This window comes from Panthera onca, chromosome E3 (assembly GCF_046562875.1).
Source record: "Panthera onca isolate mPanOnc1 chromosome E3, mPanOnc1 haplotype 2, whole genome shotgun sequence".
In the NCBI taxonomy this organism is placed as follows: Eukaryota; Metazoa; Chordata; class Mammalia; order Carnivora; family Felidae; genus Panthera; species Panthera onca.
The window spans coordinates 14,039,539-14,056,049 of NC_138354.1; the positions used below are offsets into that span (position 1 = coordinate 14,039,539).

The 16,511-nt window shown below is 55.1% G+C and overlaps 1 protein-coding gene across 2 annotated transcripts in view; it reads left to right on the top strand.

The window, feature by feature from the left end:
- The first annotated feature begins 6,299 nt into the window (after positions 1 to 6,299).
- Positions 6,300 to 16,511, top strand: part of GALNT17 (polypeptide N-acetylgalactosaminyltransferase 17) — a 444,121-nt gene continuing 433,909 nt past the window's right edge. The window contains exon 1 of one of the 2 annotated variants that reach the window (XM_060649143.3): positions 6,300 to 7,997. In XM_060649143.3, coding sequence (XP_060505126.1) covers positions 7,760 to 7,997 — 238 coding nt within the window. In that variant the 5' untranslated portion in view covers positions 6,300 to 7,759. Of the gene's footprint in view, positions 7,998 to 12,396; positions 12,428 to 16,511 lie in introns of those variants that run through there. The other variant, XM_060649144.3, reaches the window with a different exon arrangement.

The window sequence follows — 16,511 nt, forward strand, 5'->3', positions numbered from 1 at the left end:
CCAAAGCAAACAAGGGTCCAAGAAGGGCTTTAATTCATCGGCGCACCAGGCAACGAACAGGCAGTGAAAAGTCACTTTCGAGTTCCTTATTCGCACTTCTCTCTCTCCCTCTTTTTTGTTTTCACTTAGAATCAGAGACAGACAATCTTTTGGTTGTTATAAATGTTCATTCAATTCAGAAAGCTGCATATACAGTCTGGTGGTTCTTCAAAAAATTGAGAACAGAAATACCGAATGATCAACGAATTCCACTACGGGGTACTTATCCAAAGAAAACGCTAATTCCAAAAGATACACGCCCTCCTATATTTGCTGCAGCATTATTCACAACAGCCTAAATATGGAAGCAACCCGCGTGTCCACTGACAGACAAGCGGATAAGGGAGATGTGGTGGGCATATACAATGGAATACTACGCAGCCATATACAGGATGAGATTGTGCCACACGTCAGGTGGACCTAGAGGGTCTCGCACTAAATGAAATAAGTCGGACTGAGAATGACAAACATCCTATGACTTCACTCGTATGTGGAATCTGAAAACAACCCAAGTGAAGAAACAACAGAAAGCAGAATCAGAGCCATAAATACAGAGAACAAACTGATGATTGCTGGGGGGGGGGGGGGGGGCAGGGATAGGCAAAATGGGTCAAAGGGACTGGGAGATACAGGCTTCCGGTTATGGAACGCTATGCTTGTGGTGAACGTAACATAACGTATAAACTCATCCGGCCACTCTGCTGTGTACCCGAAACTAATGTAACATTGTGCGTCAACCATAATCAAAACGAGTTGCATGTATAAATAAAAGAGAAGCTTGGGCACACAAAGGACTGGAGTGAGGTTCATCTACATCTGAGATGTCTCCATATTGAGGCCTTCCCAAGGGAGCTATCCTTGGGAGGGGTGCGGGGCGGTCCTTGAGTGAAAATAAGAAGGGGTCCAGGGGCAGAGAGGTGGGAAAGGGAGTCGCAGAGAAGCTAGTTGCCCTGAGGCCTCTCAACTCTGAACTCTGTGACTCTGAACAAACAGGCCCAGCCCACCAGTGCCCCACGGTTAGGCCGAGTTGGTTCTCCTAAGAGCAATTCAATAATTTGGTGTTCTGATTTATCCGTTACTTACCTCTCCTGCCCACAACAGGCACATGCCGAGTACTGGAGAAGTGCTCAATTAGTGAATAAATCAATGAATAGGTACTTGGTAGATAAATCTATGGATAATTTGTAGATAAAAAGCTCCATATGTTAGGGGTTCTCCCCCATGGCTTCCTGGAAGCCTGGGATGCTAAGCTGGGCCTTAAAAGGGACTTTGAGTTTAAAAGGAATCCAAGTTCTAGTAGAAGGGAAGGATTTTGGTGAAAATATAACCCCAGGACTTGCATGCAAGTTGACCAACAGGCAACGATTGCGTTTGAATGGTGGACCCTATTGGGGCCCCACCCTAATGGTGGAAAAGATGTGAAACATGTGTGGCCATCGTACGTGCAGTGATTTAGAAATTATATCCATGGGCGACTCTCGTTGCATGTATTAAATATCAGTAAAGTTTGATTTCTTTCTTCTTGTGGATAACAGTAAACAGAAGCTCTAATATTTTCTTCCCATGCCCCAGTGGGTTGCCTTCTGTGCCCACATGCTACTGGCTGATGAGATTATGGTCGGAAGAGAAGGCCCTGGGTTTGGGGGGCGGCCTACATCTCTTGGACAGGTGGATCTGGTTTTGATGCGTGTTTCTACCAGCGACTAGCCTTTCTCCCTTCTAGGGATTTTAATAGCAGATGATAATAACCAGCATATACTGAGGGTTGACAGGCTGAAATACAAACGATGTCCAGACCGTATGGGGCAGGGGGTCTCTGATCATCTCAACCTCTGCAGCATCCAGCCTGAGAAGCCCACCGCAGCCTCTCCGAAAGTGGCTTTAGATGGTGAGGACGTGCTCCGTCACTGCCGGCTTCCCTGATTTTTGTCCCTGCCTCCAACTTAGGACCAATCAAAGAAAGTCGAATATGCTCCCTTATTCAATCACATAGAATGCCCCACTTCTAGTGAGCCTGCCTTTAGCTTCCTAGACCAACAGCCCGCAATCAGGGCTTATCTGAAGCGTCCCCCGCCTCTTCTACTATAAAACTCTTTCCTCTGTCTGCCTTTGAATCTCTGCCAAACGCAGGTGATGGCGGCTGACTCTCTTGCAGCAGCAAACTCTGAATAAACAGCCTCAGCTTGTCCTCCGCGGGTAGTCTTTGCTTATTTCCACAATGCTTACTATATGCCTAGCACTGGCTAAGGGATTTACACGTATTAGCTATTTATTCTTCGTGACGTAGTATAGTGGCTATTATTCCTGTCCATAGCTGGGGAGGCAGGTGATGCCCCAGAGAAGTTGGGTAACTTGTTCACGGTCACACAGCTAAGAAGTGGTACACCTAGGGCTGATACGATAGGCACACAACGCAGCTTGGTCTCTCCCCCTCTACTTAACCAGCCTCTTATCCTCCCCCCCCCCCCATTACAATCTTATCCCTCCCCCCCTCACAATGTGCCGTGAATTCTTGAAGGGGAAGAAGGTAGATCCGTGACTTTGTTTTTTTCCTCCTCAAACAAAGCAAACCAGTGAAATAAGTTAGGCAGAGAAAGACAAACACCGTATGATCTCATTGACATGTGGAATCTAAAACAAAAACAAAAAACCGAACTCGCAGATACAGAGGACAGATTGGTTGGTGGCTGCCAGAGGTGGGGTGGGGGGGGCTGGGAGGGGTAGGCTGGCCAAACGGGTGAGGGAGATCGAAAGGCACACAACTTATTTGCAAGTCGCGGAGAGGGTAGGTCGTAAAAGCTCTCATCACACAAAAAAAGAACTGTACGGTGACAGGTGTTACCTAGACTTACCGTGCTGATCATTTCACAAGGCAAACAAATCTCAAATCATCACATTGCACACCTGCAACTAATATAATGATATATGCCCATTATATCTCATTAAAAAAAATCAAATGACACCCCCAGTTTGTGCTGCTCCAGATTTTATGGGAATGAAGGCCCCATCTCTCTGCTTCCAGCACGGGAGAGTAGCTTGGCCAAACCTCTGTAGAGACATGAGCCCCTGGTTTTCTTGATGACCTCCAACTGTTTCTCACTTCTGTGATAGGCCAGGGTGAGATGTGAGATATTCTTAACAGGCCAGGAAAGGTGACACAGCAGGAACCATGGCTGATGAGTGAAAACTGTATGTGGAAGCGAAATCCTTCATTAACCATGGACAGAAATACATGCATCTCCTTCCTTTCGGTGTGCTACACAAAGACAAAAATACCAATGAAACGTTTGGTAAACTATCAAAAACTGTTTGTGGTTTCACTGAGTTTTATGATTAGGAAAGATTTTTGGAGCCATCCAAGAGGGATTTCTTATTTATTCTTTTCAAATTTCAATGTTTATTTTTTTGAGAGTCAGGGAAACAAAGCAAGGGAGGGGCAGAGAGAGAAGGAGACAACAGAATCCGAAGCAGGCTCCGGGCTCTGAGCGGTCAGCACAGAGCCGGCTGCGGGGCTCGAACCCACGGACCGTGAGATCATGGCCTGAGCGGAAGTTGGATGCTTAACCGACTGAGCCACCCAGACACCCCAGAGGGGTTTCTTATTTTAAAGTCAAAATAGGGCTCCTGGTGAGCCGGCCACATGGCCTCGGAGGTGTAGTTTTGTTGGTCTTACAAGCCGGACTGGGGCAAGTGGGGGTAGACAGATGGCAGTTGCTGATTGAGGGAGGGAGGTCACCCACCCCTCTGGGAGCCTCTGGTTACCGGGCAATGGATGACTCCGTAAATGGGTCCTTCAGTCTTTGTGTCTGTGGTTTAAATGGCCCGGTGGGTTCCTTCCGGGCCTGAGAATCTACTCAGCAGGAAGACCCTCTTCAATTCAGTTCCATCATTTGTACAAGCTGCTGGACTTTGTCCAGAGTGTCCTTTCTTCTATCAAGATATGCAAGTCACTAAAGAGTTCCACCAACCTGGAGTGCCTTGGTGCCATCTGATTTCGTAAACAGCTGGCATGCAATAAATATGGAACTGATTACGGTTTTCGCATATCCAACATATGCCAGGCAGGATTTTGACTTTTTGGTGTCAGTGACCACATTGAGAATCTGGTAGAAGTTAGGGCTCTTGTCCCCAGAAAAACGTCCATATGACACACACGCACGATTCTTTTTAAGTTTATTTATTTTGAGAGAGAGAGAGAGTATATGTGAGTGGGGGAGGGGCAGAGAGGGAGAGAATCCCAAGCAGGCTCTGCACTGTCAGCACAGAGCCTGTTGCAGGGCTTGAACTCACGAACCGCGAGATCATGACCTGAGCGGAAGTCAAGAGTCTGACACTTAACCGACTGAGCCACACGGGCAACCCCCCCCACCCCCCACGCACAAATTTTTGTATTGGTTTGTGTTTATGGACTTTCTGAAGTCTTTCCTGGGCACCCCTTGGGGGGAGAAGCTGGTTAGGTTCATGGAATAAAGAATTAAGGATCCAGGAGCACCTGGGTGGCTCAGTCAGTTAAGACTTCGGCTCGGGTCATGATCTCGCGGTTTGTGAGGTTGAGCCCCGCGTCAGGCTCTGTGCTGACAGCTCAGAGCCTGGAGTCTGCTCCGATTCTGTGTCTCCGCCTCTCTCTGCCCCTCCCTGCTCATGCTCTGCCTCTTTCTGTCTCTCCATACTAATAAATAAACAAAAAATTTTAAAAGAACTAAGGATCCAGTTCAAGTTAGATACCTACCAACTGGTAATGTCTCCCAGCTTTGGGTAACGTCGTTTTCCCTAAGCACGCTCTCTTGCTTGGGTGCATGGGTGGGAGAAAGAAGACGGTGAGCCTGATTCAGAGGTCAGGTATTGCTGGGCTGGGGGCAGTGGGAGAATATGTATATATGAGGATGTGTGAACTGTGGCCACCACTGGGAATGTGTTTGAAGTATACAAGTAACCAGAACGAAAGAACAACCAGGAAGGGTAGAGAAGGAACTCAGGAGGGGATGGCAGCGCTCAGATACTTGGAAGGGAGAGAAGGGTTGCTGGTGTCTGGAGAGAATATTCGTTTGGGATCGTGAGTGGGACATTTCCGAGCAGGACTGCAGGAATGGAGCACTTCTCTGGGAAGACAGTGCTTAGGATGGGAGCCTGACAGCGGATCTCTCACGGAGTCTAGGGTGTTGGATGTCATTGACGAATGTACGCACGCGGAAGGTGAGGAGAGAAGCCTGTCTGCTGCATGATAAGATCATTGGTTAATTTGCGCCAGGGATCCCTCCGGCTTCAGAGGGAGAAAAGAAGTCTCTCTGAAGTTGAATCTTGCCTGGAAACGTCTCCATTGCTCCGAGGGGGGTTCTGCTGCTACTTTGCATCCTGTCTCCTACTCCCAAACAGGCACCTGCTTGGGAGCCTGACCCACCTGGCTTGAGAGCCACTTACCTCCGAGGGACCCTAGCCCAGTGCCTCGGCCTCCCTAGCTTCCATCCTGCAGCTGAGTAAATGTTGGAAAATTAGCTTTGCAGAAGCTTCCACTGATTGTGCCAGCTTCCCTCTGGGTACTCAGGGACAGGTACAGTGGGGACCCTGCCTGCCCCAGTGCCTGTCATGTCACACAGCTGCTCAGTAACTCAGGTTTCTACCCTCTCTGTTCCTTTCATGCCCAACACCGGTGGCGAGAAATGGTCCCTTGGGGCTTCTGGACGTGGCTTTTTCATCGAACTGCTTTGTGTTCACTTTCTGCAGGTGATATAAAGCAAAACCAACAAGATCCAATTGAACTCGGGCACAGAGTTCCAAGGGAATGAAAATTTAAAAATCTGTTATATTTTTCAGGCACCCTTCTGTTAAAAATTGATATCTAAAATAATAAATAAGCAACAAAGCGAGCCCGCACACCAAAGACCCAGTAGTAAAAAAGAAATAACTTCAGTGCGATAGAAATGGTGAGGTGGAAACCACCAGATTCATGGCCCTCTACTGCCCAGCCTTATTTGTTCGGCAGCCTCCTTTCTTTTTTTAGGCCCAAGGAATTAAGTGGATCAAGAAGGGTCTTTGAATTCCAGCCTTTCCAGCTCCTGGCTTGGGGAAGAGGAAGAGATCCTGGAAATCCAGTAGCCCAGATGGGCTTCTTAGGATAAAATGAGGGTGGACACAGCAACCGTGACTTGGACGACTAGAATTTTCACTCGGAGAGAACCCACCCAGCCCGCTAACGCGCGGCCTGGCTCCCAAAGTAACAGAATCCGAGTCTCCAGGCCAGATTTTCCCTCTAGCCATTCCCGGCCACGCAAAGCGGAGCTGCGAGCACACAGAAAGGGATGTCTTCATCGCCTCCCAGGATGGAACAAACCCGCCTGCTCGGGGAGTGCTGAGAACCAGAGGGTCCCTCCGACGCCGCCAGCAGCCGTCATGACTTGACTGCCCCCATCCCGCGCAGTCCCTGCTCTCCGGGCGCCCCCACCCTTTCCGGGTGCGCGCGCACGAGCGGGCGAGCCGGGGAGCTGTGCGCCTGGCAGCCTGCGGGTGGCGGCGGCCGACAGGCTCGCGGGGAGAGGGGTGGCCAGGGGCGGCGGAGGAGGAGCTGGCGTTGCAGCCGGTCCCCTCGGGCCGCGCCCCGCCCTCCGCCGCCACCTGCGCGTCCCCTCCGGGCTCTCCAACCCCCGGGCCAGGGCCGCGTGGGCTGTCGGTGCCGCAGCGGCCGTATCACTGCGTCCGCCAATTAGGACACTCGGCGTTTGGCTCCGTGGCGCGCGGGACGAGCCGAGCTGCCCGTTCTGGCGAGCGGAGGGGGCGCCGGCGCGCGTCCCTGCCCGCCGCGCTCCCCGCGACGTTTTCGGCGGGGGTAGAGAACTGCTGTGACTTTTGAGGTCCTACTCCTCCTTCCGGCCGGCCTCGCGACGCGCCAGCTCGGAGCGAGGCCAGTGTGACCGGCAGGGCCCGAAGGCTCACTGCGTGAGGTTGGGGCTTGGAACGCGTCCGGGCGCCCGCGGCGCTGTGCGCGCTGGTGAGTTTGGTGGCGGGGTGGGGTATCCCCGGCGCGAGGGGCGGAGAGGACGTCGCGCTCTGCCCCTTGGTCCGCCCCCTAGTGCTGCCCCCACTTTGAGAGTAATTGAGACTTGAGCGTGACTGCGGAGCCGCGAGGATGCGGGCTCCGGGCGCGGGCTTTCCCTCTGCCCGGCGTGATGGAGCGGGTCGCTGAGCGGAACAAAGGCGCCCGCCCCGGGGAGCGGGTCCTGGGCTGAAGACCGCGGGCCGCGCGCCGCGACGGCCGCCTGCGGACGAGGGTGGTGGCCGTGTGGCCCGAGGCGCGGCGCGCTCCCCCGCGGGCGGGCGGCAAACCCTGAGCCCGGCACCTGCGCGCCACTCCCGGGCTTCGCTCCCGGCGTCCCGAGGAACAGCCGCGAGCCACTTGCTGGTGCCGCGGAGAGACCCACGGCCCCCGGCCCTTCGCCGAGAAGCCGAGGCGCCCGGAAGGGGCCGCGAGCCGTGAACTGAGCAGGCGTCTCCGGGAGCACTTCTGCACACCGAGGGCTTCCATGGGAGCGATTTCGCTCTCCCCCTGACCGCCCGGTCCTCCCAACCGTCTCCGCTGCCGGGAGCATCCGCGCTGTGGGGCCGGGAGCCGCGGGGCTCCCCGCCGGCAGTCGGGAGTGTGAGGCTCGCACGGCTCCCCGGCAGCTCCGCGCCTCGCGGGAGCCCGAGGGGGCGCGGGTCCGGGGCGCGGGCCGGCCGGGCGTGTTTGATGGCTTCACTGAGAAGAGTCAAAGTGCTGCTGGTGTTGAACTTGATCGCGGTGGCCGGCTTCGTGCTCTTCCTGGCCAAGTGCCGGCCCATCGCGGTGCGCAGCGGAGACGCCTTCCACGAGATCCGGCCGCGCGCCGAGGCGGCCAACCTTAGCGCGCACAGCGCCAGCCCCATCCAGGATGCGGTCTTGAAGCGCCTCTCGCTGCTCGAGGACATCGTCTACCGGCAACTGAATGGTAAGGAGGTGCGCCGGCGCCTACGGGGGCTCTGCGCGGGCGGGCCGGGCACCGGTAAACCCCTGGGGCCCTTGGCGCGGTGGGGGAGAGCCGGCGCCTCCTGGCTCCCGCAGGCTCCCTCTCACCCTTTCCTGCCCTGTCTTGGCCGGGAGGCCGGGGCTGCTGGAAAGAATTACCTGCTTCTACTGTGCCCCAGCTGTAAGTTTGCTTTTATTGTGGAAACATGTCAGTACGGCTGGCTCCGGGTCCCCGCGTGCGGGAATCATTACCTGGCGACTCCAGCCCGAGTGCAGAAACTAGTCGCGCGGCCAACTGGGACCGGAGGCGCAGGCCGACTTGGAGAAAATAGCTCTTGCAGCTTTTAGCGTTTGGTGGGGTCAGACAGGGAGGGACGTTGGCGGGCTTAAATGTCTGCAAAGTCAAGGCCTCAGGTCTGGAGCTAATGCGCTTCGGTAGTAAGTTGGATGAATATGTCATCTCTGCGAGAGGCGGGGTGCACAGCGAATACGGAGGACTCCTCCCTTCCTGCTGCCTTGGTGGAGGCTGCTGTTAAAAACACACCCCGTTTCTCGCCCAGAGCTGCCCGAGGGCGAATGTTACAGTTCGCTGGTGGGTCGGGAGGCAGCGTTTCAGAGCGTAGCAGTTAATGACAGTTGTCAGAATCTGCCCCATCTAAAATGTTCTCTTCAGCGCTCGGCGAGCAGGGGAAGACTTAATGTGCCCTGGTCACACCTGGTCCAGGGACTGATGGGTCACTGGACGCTTGCTGTCCCCAAGGTCAGAGTATTACCTACCCGGAGTGCAAGCAGCTCTCCAGGGTCCACAGGGCTGGTATCCAAGGCAGACCCCAAGGCTGCCACCCCCCTTCCGGAGCTTCTAACTCATGTTCTCATAAGAGTTCCAGAACGACAAGTCATTGCAAAAGAAGGAGGGTATCAGATAGTTCTCTCCCTGCACCCCGGGGAGATCCCTGCTGGGTCCTTCTAGGCGGGCTGTGGTCAGATCTCTGCGCGCCCTTTGACGTAACCCTGTGGTCTTCTTAATGTCCTGTAACAAGTATCCAGGGGATGCTTTGAACTTGTATCTGCCCTGGGGAGCTGCAGTCCCCCGTTCGTTTCCGGACAAAGTAGGAGCGTATGGTGTGCGCCTTATGATTCTGCACGGATACCTGCTATAGACCCACCCGGAGGACCCAAAAGAGAGAGTGCGAGAAAGCCTGGGTCTCGCCGTCAGGCTGCACTTAGGGACACAAATTATTTTAGTATTGGTTTCAGTTAGGAAACAAAATATGGTATAGCTACACCCCCAAATGCCTCAGAGAGGAATAATAAAATTCGAAATGGTACTTACTAAGTGCACAGACATGCAGGGACTCATTAAGCCTTTATAGCAATCCTAGGAGGTAGTAGCTGACACTGCCCGCTAAGGAGCTTGGCCACAGTCAGGGGGTGAACTTGGACGGTCTGTTCCAGAATTGAGGTTCTTAGCTGCTACATCAGCCTGCCTCAGTTTTTGGCACGTGTCAGAGTCAGATGGAGGGCCCATTAAGACACGGGTTTCAAGGGCACCTGGGCAGCTCAGTGGGCTGAGCGTCAGACTTTTGATTTCGGCCCAGGTCATGACCTCGCGGTTCATGGGATCGAGCCCTGCATCAGGCTCTGAGCTGATGGTGCGGAGCCTACGTGGAATTCTCTCTCTCTCTCTCTCTCTCTGTGTCTCTGTGCCCCTCTCCTGCTCTCTCTCTCTCTGTCTGTCTCTCTCAAAGTAAATAAACATTAAAAAAGAAAAAAAAAAAAAAAGACATAGGTTTCTAGGCCTCACCCCCAGAGCCTCTGATTCAGTAGGCCTGGGGTGGGGGCCCGAGACTTTGCATCTCGACTAGCTGTGGCCAGGACCGTGGCCCGCTCCCTACACTGAGCAAGCAAAGAGGAAAATCCATTCTCCCAAGGCCACTTGGGTCCAGCTGGGTGGGGGAGGGGGGAGGAACTTCTGAGAAGCCAGGAGCCTGCTTCAGACGGGCTGGGAGTCTGGCTTCTTTGCCCGTGTGCTCTTCTGTCTTGTTAGCAATTCCCCGGGGGCTTAGGGGTGCAAGCCCTTTATTTCTCAGGAATTAATGGGGGCCTCTGGGAGCCTGGCACCCGGCATAGCATAGGAACAAGGCCACTTGGGTCCAGCCCTTTGGGTATGAGGTGGGAGCTGGCATTGTCAAGGTTGCTGAGCTTTCTCAAACCTTCCCGTGGACTCCTATGAAGTTCTGACAGGAGGGACTCAGGGACGGCTCTGCCTCCCCCCGGCCGTGAGCACCGCTACCCCTAGGGGTTACTCACTCTTGGGACAGGTTTGTTCCACGTCCCAAGAGGGGGCCCGCTGCGCTGGGCAGCCAGGGTGACCCAGGCTTCCTCAGAAGCCAAATGTCCAAGTCCTGAGTCCTGCCTTTTGCAAAAAACGGTTACAGGTTGTTTCCCTTCCTACAGGCTGAGAAGGACACTTTATTTATTTATTTTTTAATGTTTATTTCTTTTTGAGAGAGAGAGAGAGAGAGAGAGACAGAGCGTGAGTGAGTGAGGGGCAGAGAGAGAGGGAGACACAGAATCCGAAGCAGGGTCTAGGCTCCGAGCTGCCAGCACAGAGCTCGACGCGGGGCTTGAACCCGTGAACTGCGACATCGTGACCTGAGCGAAGTCGGGCGCTCAACCGGCTGAGCCACCCAGGTGCCCCGAGAAGGACACTTTAAAGAGAAGGCCGAGATGCTGGTATGGAGGGGAAGCTCACAGAGAGAGAGAGGAGCTCGTTTGTTCCCCTCCAGGCTCTGTCTTGCACCTGTGTTCCCATTTCTTTCCGCGAGGGCCCCACTGCTGCCCCCTGATGTTGTGGCCGTACCCTCTGCCCAGGGCCCTGCCCTTGGTCTCTTGCCCGCCTTCCACCCAGCACACGTGGCTCCAGCTACCTGATTGGGAAGCACCCCTTCCCGAGCACCCAGCTTCCGGTGGCTTTCTGTTTCCTCAGGAATCACGGGCAAGCCTGGAGGCCGCCACCGCCCCAACCAGCGTGTCCCACGCTCCCACCCTTGCCCAGTACCTTCCGCCTCTTCCGGCCAGACTGACCTGCTTGCTGGGATGCCCCACATTTGCCTTAGGATCGTAGCCTCCACCTTTCAGCCCCAGCCTTCGAGAAGTTGTCTGGGTGTGCCGTCCCTGCTCCCTTTCTATATTCCTCCATCCTTGAAAGTTTGGCTCACGGTCCTTGCCCTGGAGGCGGGAGTAGGGTCGTGCCAGGCCACGTGTCTGAGCTCTTCCTGGTCCGAGTTGCTTGAGGTTTGCTTGTCAGCACTGCTTTGTAACCCTGGCTTATATTCTTGTGCCTACGTGGGTTTATCTTTTGAGTCCAGCACTGGGTGGTAGGCTTTTTAAGGGCTTGAACCATATTTCGGACTTTTTAGTAACACTTATATCCTTCAAGCATCTCTTGCAGCACCTTGTACGGGATGCGGGCACCTAAGGTTTATGGGTTGATTAATTGGGCAGTAGGTATACATAGGAGGTAAACAGTAGACACAGAGGAAATACTCTGGACACTGTCGTGGCTGGATTGGGCTGCGTGGATGTGGTGAGGGGGAAGGGGCTGGAAAGACATGGCTGGGGAGACTGAGCGTGAGGAAACCATCTTGCCTCTGGCATCTCCCTGCCACCATCTTGCCTGGGCCATCTTGAGGCTGATCTGGTCCTTCCCCCGCCTGCCCGAAGGGCTCCAGATCCTTCCGAAGGGCTTGGAAGTCAAGCAGTTGTCTAGAATAGACAGCAACGCCTTTTGGTATGTTTTCTTTCCATGTGTGATTTTATAATATGAATATGGGTTTGTATCCCCCCCCCCTTTTTTTTTGTAGGAGAAAATTAATTCGTGTTTATTGTGGAGACTTGGAAAATCTAAAAGACTTGCACGAAAGACAATAATGCTGTGTTTAAAGTATCTTAAGAAATGGCGGCTTGGTACCAGCATTAGGAAAAATGGACCTAGGGATGGACAGATTTCTTGTTAGAATTCTCCTGGAGCTCTGTACTTGACTTGGGACTTTCTTGTCACCTTGTGAGGAAATTATTTGCTTCTCCCATTTTAGAGCTGAGCAAAGGGTGAGAAACAGAGATACCGTGCGACTTGGCCGCGATGACATAGGCGGAGAAGGGCAGAGCCAAGATTTCACGAATATCACGGTACTTGTCTCCAGCCCAGCGCCCTCCCGAGGAGTCAGGGTGAAGAGGGAGGACGGGTGTGATGTTTCACTTGCCCCCCCTTCCCCCCCATGCAAGCACTGGGCTCTGGCTGGGCACCCCCTCCCTCATCACGCCCCTGTGCAGTGAGACGGAAGGGCGCGTGTCGCTGCTCCACTAAGCCCGGGGCAGCTCTGTCATCGGAGGAAATGCAATCGATTCCGGGTAGGTTCCAAATTTAGATTTTCAGAAGGATATTGAGCAGAAGCAGGTTGCTTGAAGAAATTGAAAATCTTTGCGGGAACAGAGGGAAGTCAAAATTACCTAACTGAGTCCTGCCCCCAAGCCCCAGGAGGCAGACCGAGCTGTGGAACCCACCAACAGGTTCTCGGTCACCGGAGCACGGCCCAGCCGGCCCGGTGCCTCCGGACGGAGGGACAGGGGTGGAGATTTGCCCTCGTAGGCCTCCACGGGGGGGCGGGGGGTGGGGAGTCAGCAAGAGAGGCTGGCATTTTGAAGGCATGTCTTCAAGGATGCCAGAGCCGGGCCGGAGCTGTTCCCCTGTGCTGCCGGGATACGGATGGGCGCGTGTGGACCCCCAGCGCTGGATGGGACCGGCGTTTGCTGTGGGAAGGAGGTAGGGGGGAAGGAGGAGAGGGCCAACGTTTGTGTTAAAAATCACTCACTGCGATGAGTGTCAGGAGGAAAGCGGAGGCAGCTGGAGCCTTCGTGGGCTGCCTGCAGGCAGGCCTCTGTGGCAGGCAGGAGCCCCAGCTCCGTGCACAGGGGGGAAGGCTCACTCCCTTTCCCTCCGATGGCCTAGAAGCGTCTGCTGCAGCCAGCCCCTCCTGGAGACACGGGGAGCCCGCTCTTGGGCCGCCCTCAGACGCGGGCACAAGTGTGCTGGCCGGTCTGTGCGACAGGCAGCTCGCCAGGAGGTTCAGCTGCTGCCTGCCCGGCCCAGAGGTAGCGGGGAAGAGGCCGCCGTGTCATTCTCGAGGAAGAAATCCAACCCCCTGACCTTTGCTGTTGCCAAATCTGGAGTGTCCTTTGTGGACAGGAAGAAGGCTCGGTAATTAGAGCCAGACTTGACGACGAGAGGAAGGAGCGGGGACCTAGTAAGGCGTGTGTCAAATGAAGAAACTCCGAGATCGGAGAACCTGCAGGTCTTTTTTTTTTTTTTTTTTTTAAGATACAAAATTGGAACGGGGCACCCGGGTAGCTCAGTCGGTTGAGCGTCCAACTTGGGCTCAGGTCATGATCTCAAAGTTCGTGAGATCGAGCCCCGTGTCGGGCTCTGTGCTGACCGCTCGGAGCCCGGAGCCTGCTTCGGATTCTGTGTCTCCCTCTCTCTGTGCCCCTCCCGCGGTCACGCTCTGTCTCTGTCTTAAAAATAAATAAACGTTTAAAAACATGAAAAAATATATATAAAATCGGAAGAAAGTGTGTTCACTGGGGCATCAGGCAGACTGCACTGGATTACTGATTCCGTCCCGTGTTAGCTGTGTGACCTTGGACAAATCACTTCACCTCTCGGCTGTGACATGGGGCCCTTGTGAGTCGGGATGAAATGGAATTTGGAAGGTGCGGCCCGAGCCCTGGGGCCCCGTGTGTGGCACCTGGGAGATCACAGACACCTGGAGGGAAGGGACCCTGCTGGCCAGCCCCCCGCCCCGCCCCCCACATCCCTGATGTGGGAACTGCACTGGCCCCTCATCAGTGCTCAGCAGATATTTCTGGCCCGAACGGGTGAACCGCTAGCCGTGCTCTGTGGCAGAGCGTGGTCACAGTTATCTGTGACATAAGGCTCCAAAGGGGTAAAAGGAGGTCCTTTGCCCTCTCACTCGCTTGGTCTCTGATTTAATTGGACTCCGTCTCTCTTCCGGTGTTTGTCGGAGGCCGCATTCCGTTTCCTTCTTCCTCCTCCTTGCTTCCTCTCCCTCTTCTCCTTCTACAGATGATGCCTTTGGGTGACGTGCTTGAGGCCTAGGAGATCTGTGTGCCTCAGATCCCGTTGTAGAACATGCTGGTCCTTCACGTGTGTGAGGAGCGCTTCCTCACCGCCGGGCGTGGGCGGGAGGCCCGCACACAGAGAGGGGCAGACGTCCGTGGTCTCCTTGGAAAGGTGCGTTTGTGGTTTTAACAGGTGCACGCACTAGGTTCTGGAAGAGTGTTGGCACAAGTGTGGAAGGACGGAGGCGCAGACTCGCCCACGGGAGGTGCTTAGCCGGCAAGGGCTCAGCTTGAACAGGAGAACTCAGAAACTTGGGACACGGGGACCCGAGGACGCAGGTGGGGAGAGCACCCCGGGGCCTGAGGTGGAAGCAAGTCACAGAAGACAGTCCGGGCCCGGGAGCGGGAATCCGCAGGGGGGCTGGCGTGGGGAGCAGTGTAGAGGCACACGCATGTGGGGATCTAAGGCAGGCTGCGTGGCAGGGGAGCGGGTTCGGAGGGCCAGGTGGAGACTGCTTTGAGCCCCAGGCTGGCTTGGACTTAATTCTGTAGACATGGGGGGTGGGGGGGGGGGACTGGGTGACCCGGGGCACCACGGCGACGTAAGAGAACTGATGTCACGGTTCTGTGCCAAATCGGTGGGAAAGTGGGTTAAGATCCAGTGGTGGGTATGAGGTGCCTCTGCTACAAGACGCAGCTGGCCCTCCGAGCTTCAGAGGCCGGGGTGCTCCTCCCTTTGGAGCCCTGTCCTTGGCCGCATCCTGTGCCAAGAGCCAACACCTGGAATTGCCCCCTCCGGAAAATCCGAAGCCTTCCTCAGCGCGGAGCCCTGCGCGCTCCCCTTGAGCTTGCTCTGCCCTCGCCTCCCCTGCTGCTCTCCTTGTGGAACCTCCCAGCCCCCTCCGCCTCCCTCCAGTCTTCTCCAGCTCAGCTCCCTGCAGGCACCATCCTTCCGCATCCAGCCTGCAGGGCCGCTCCCCTGGCGAGCCCGTCGGGAATCCTTCTGGCGCCTGATCTCTGTGTCCTCTGCTCCGTTTACCTGTTGTCCCCCTCATCCTGAATCAGCTTATTCCCCGGGGAAAAGTCCCACCACGGCGAGGGGGGGCACCCTTAGGACGCACACCGTGCAGTCTTATGGTGGGAGGGGTGGGGGGGGGCGCAGCTTGTCCCGGCACTTCTGTTCCACATACCATACACCTTTCTGTTTCCCTGGCCAAGAGGCAGCCTAGGGGCTGGGGGACTCTGCGGAGGGTCATGGTGGGGATGAGGGGCTGGGGAGTTCTCTGCTCCAAGCCCAGTCTTGACCTCCCCCTGCAGCTGTCTGCCTTTGTCTCAGCTATGGCTGCTACGACAACGACAACGACAACGACAACGACAACGGTCCCCCCGGGCCTGCCTCCTGAGGCCACCACCCGGCCTCTGGGCCCTGCCACCCCATGGAGAGCCCTGTTGCAGGGCTGAACCTGCTTCCCTGGCTGGGGCCCAGGGGACCGAGAGATGGAACCCAGAAGTGCAGGAGAGCCAGCTCTCAGAGGGATGGCCTTTGACGGGGGTGGCGGGGGTGGGGGGGGACAGAAGCTCCCTGCCTCAGCAAGGAACTTTCTCTCCCTCCCTCCTTTCCTGATGCCCTGTTGCACTCGCTTGGTGGAAGGACCTTCTTCTGCCTTAACTATTGCTCCTCGTAGGTCTTTAGACTGTTCTGACATATGGATGGCAATTGGCTTAGCCACTGATAGAAAAGTTCTCCCTTTTAATAATGTCCCTGTCATTGCTAACTGCGGAGCCTCAGCCTTGCCATGCATGAGAAATAAACCGCTGCCGTCATGACAGGCGGCCGCATCCAGGCACCGACACATGAGCGAGCGGACGGTTAATAGGGGGCAGGATTCTCCAAGTGCCTCCTTCCATCCTGGCCCCAGACACGGTGGCTAATTGTGTGATTAGTGTTTACTGAGGGATGTCTAATGGCCATCCACGCCTTGTTAGGTGCTGTACCTCCCTGTAGAAAGAACACTGAACTAACGGGAGACCCGGGTTCTCGTTCTGCCGTCTTTCTAGGGACCGAAGTCTATGCATGTGTAAATGAGAGTTACGTGACTTTAACTCTCGGATTATGGGTCACACCCTTCTCTTCCTTCTCTTTGCATGGGTCTGCTTTTAGCCCCTGTTCGTCTCTGCCTCGCATCATCATGAATTGTGTATACGGCGGCGGACCCAAGAGTTTGCAAGAGAATACATTTTCTTTGTTTCTAAAAATCCTTCTCTAGGTCGTTTGGGAATCAATTGGCCATCAGGTGACTTGTTCTCTCTTAGCAAGGCCAGAAGTAGTGGCTTGGTTTGGCATCATGAGGTCGTC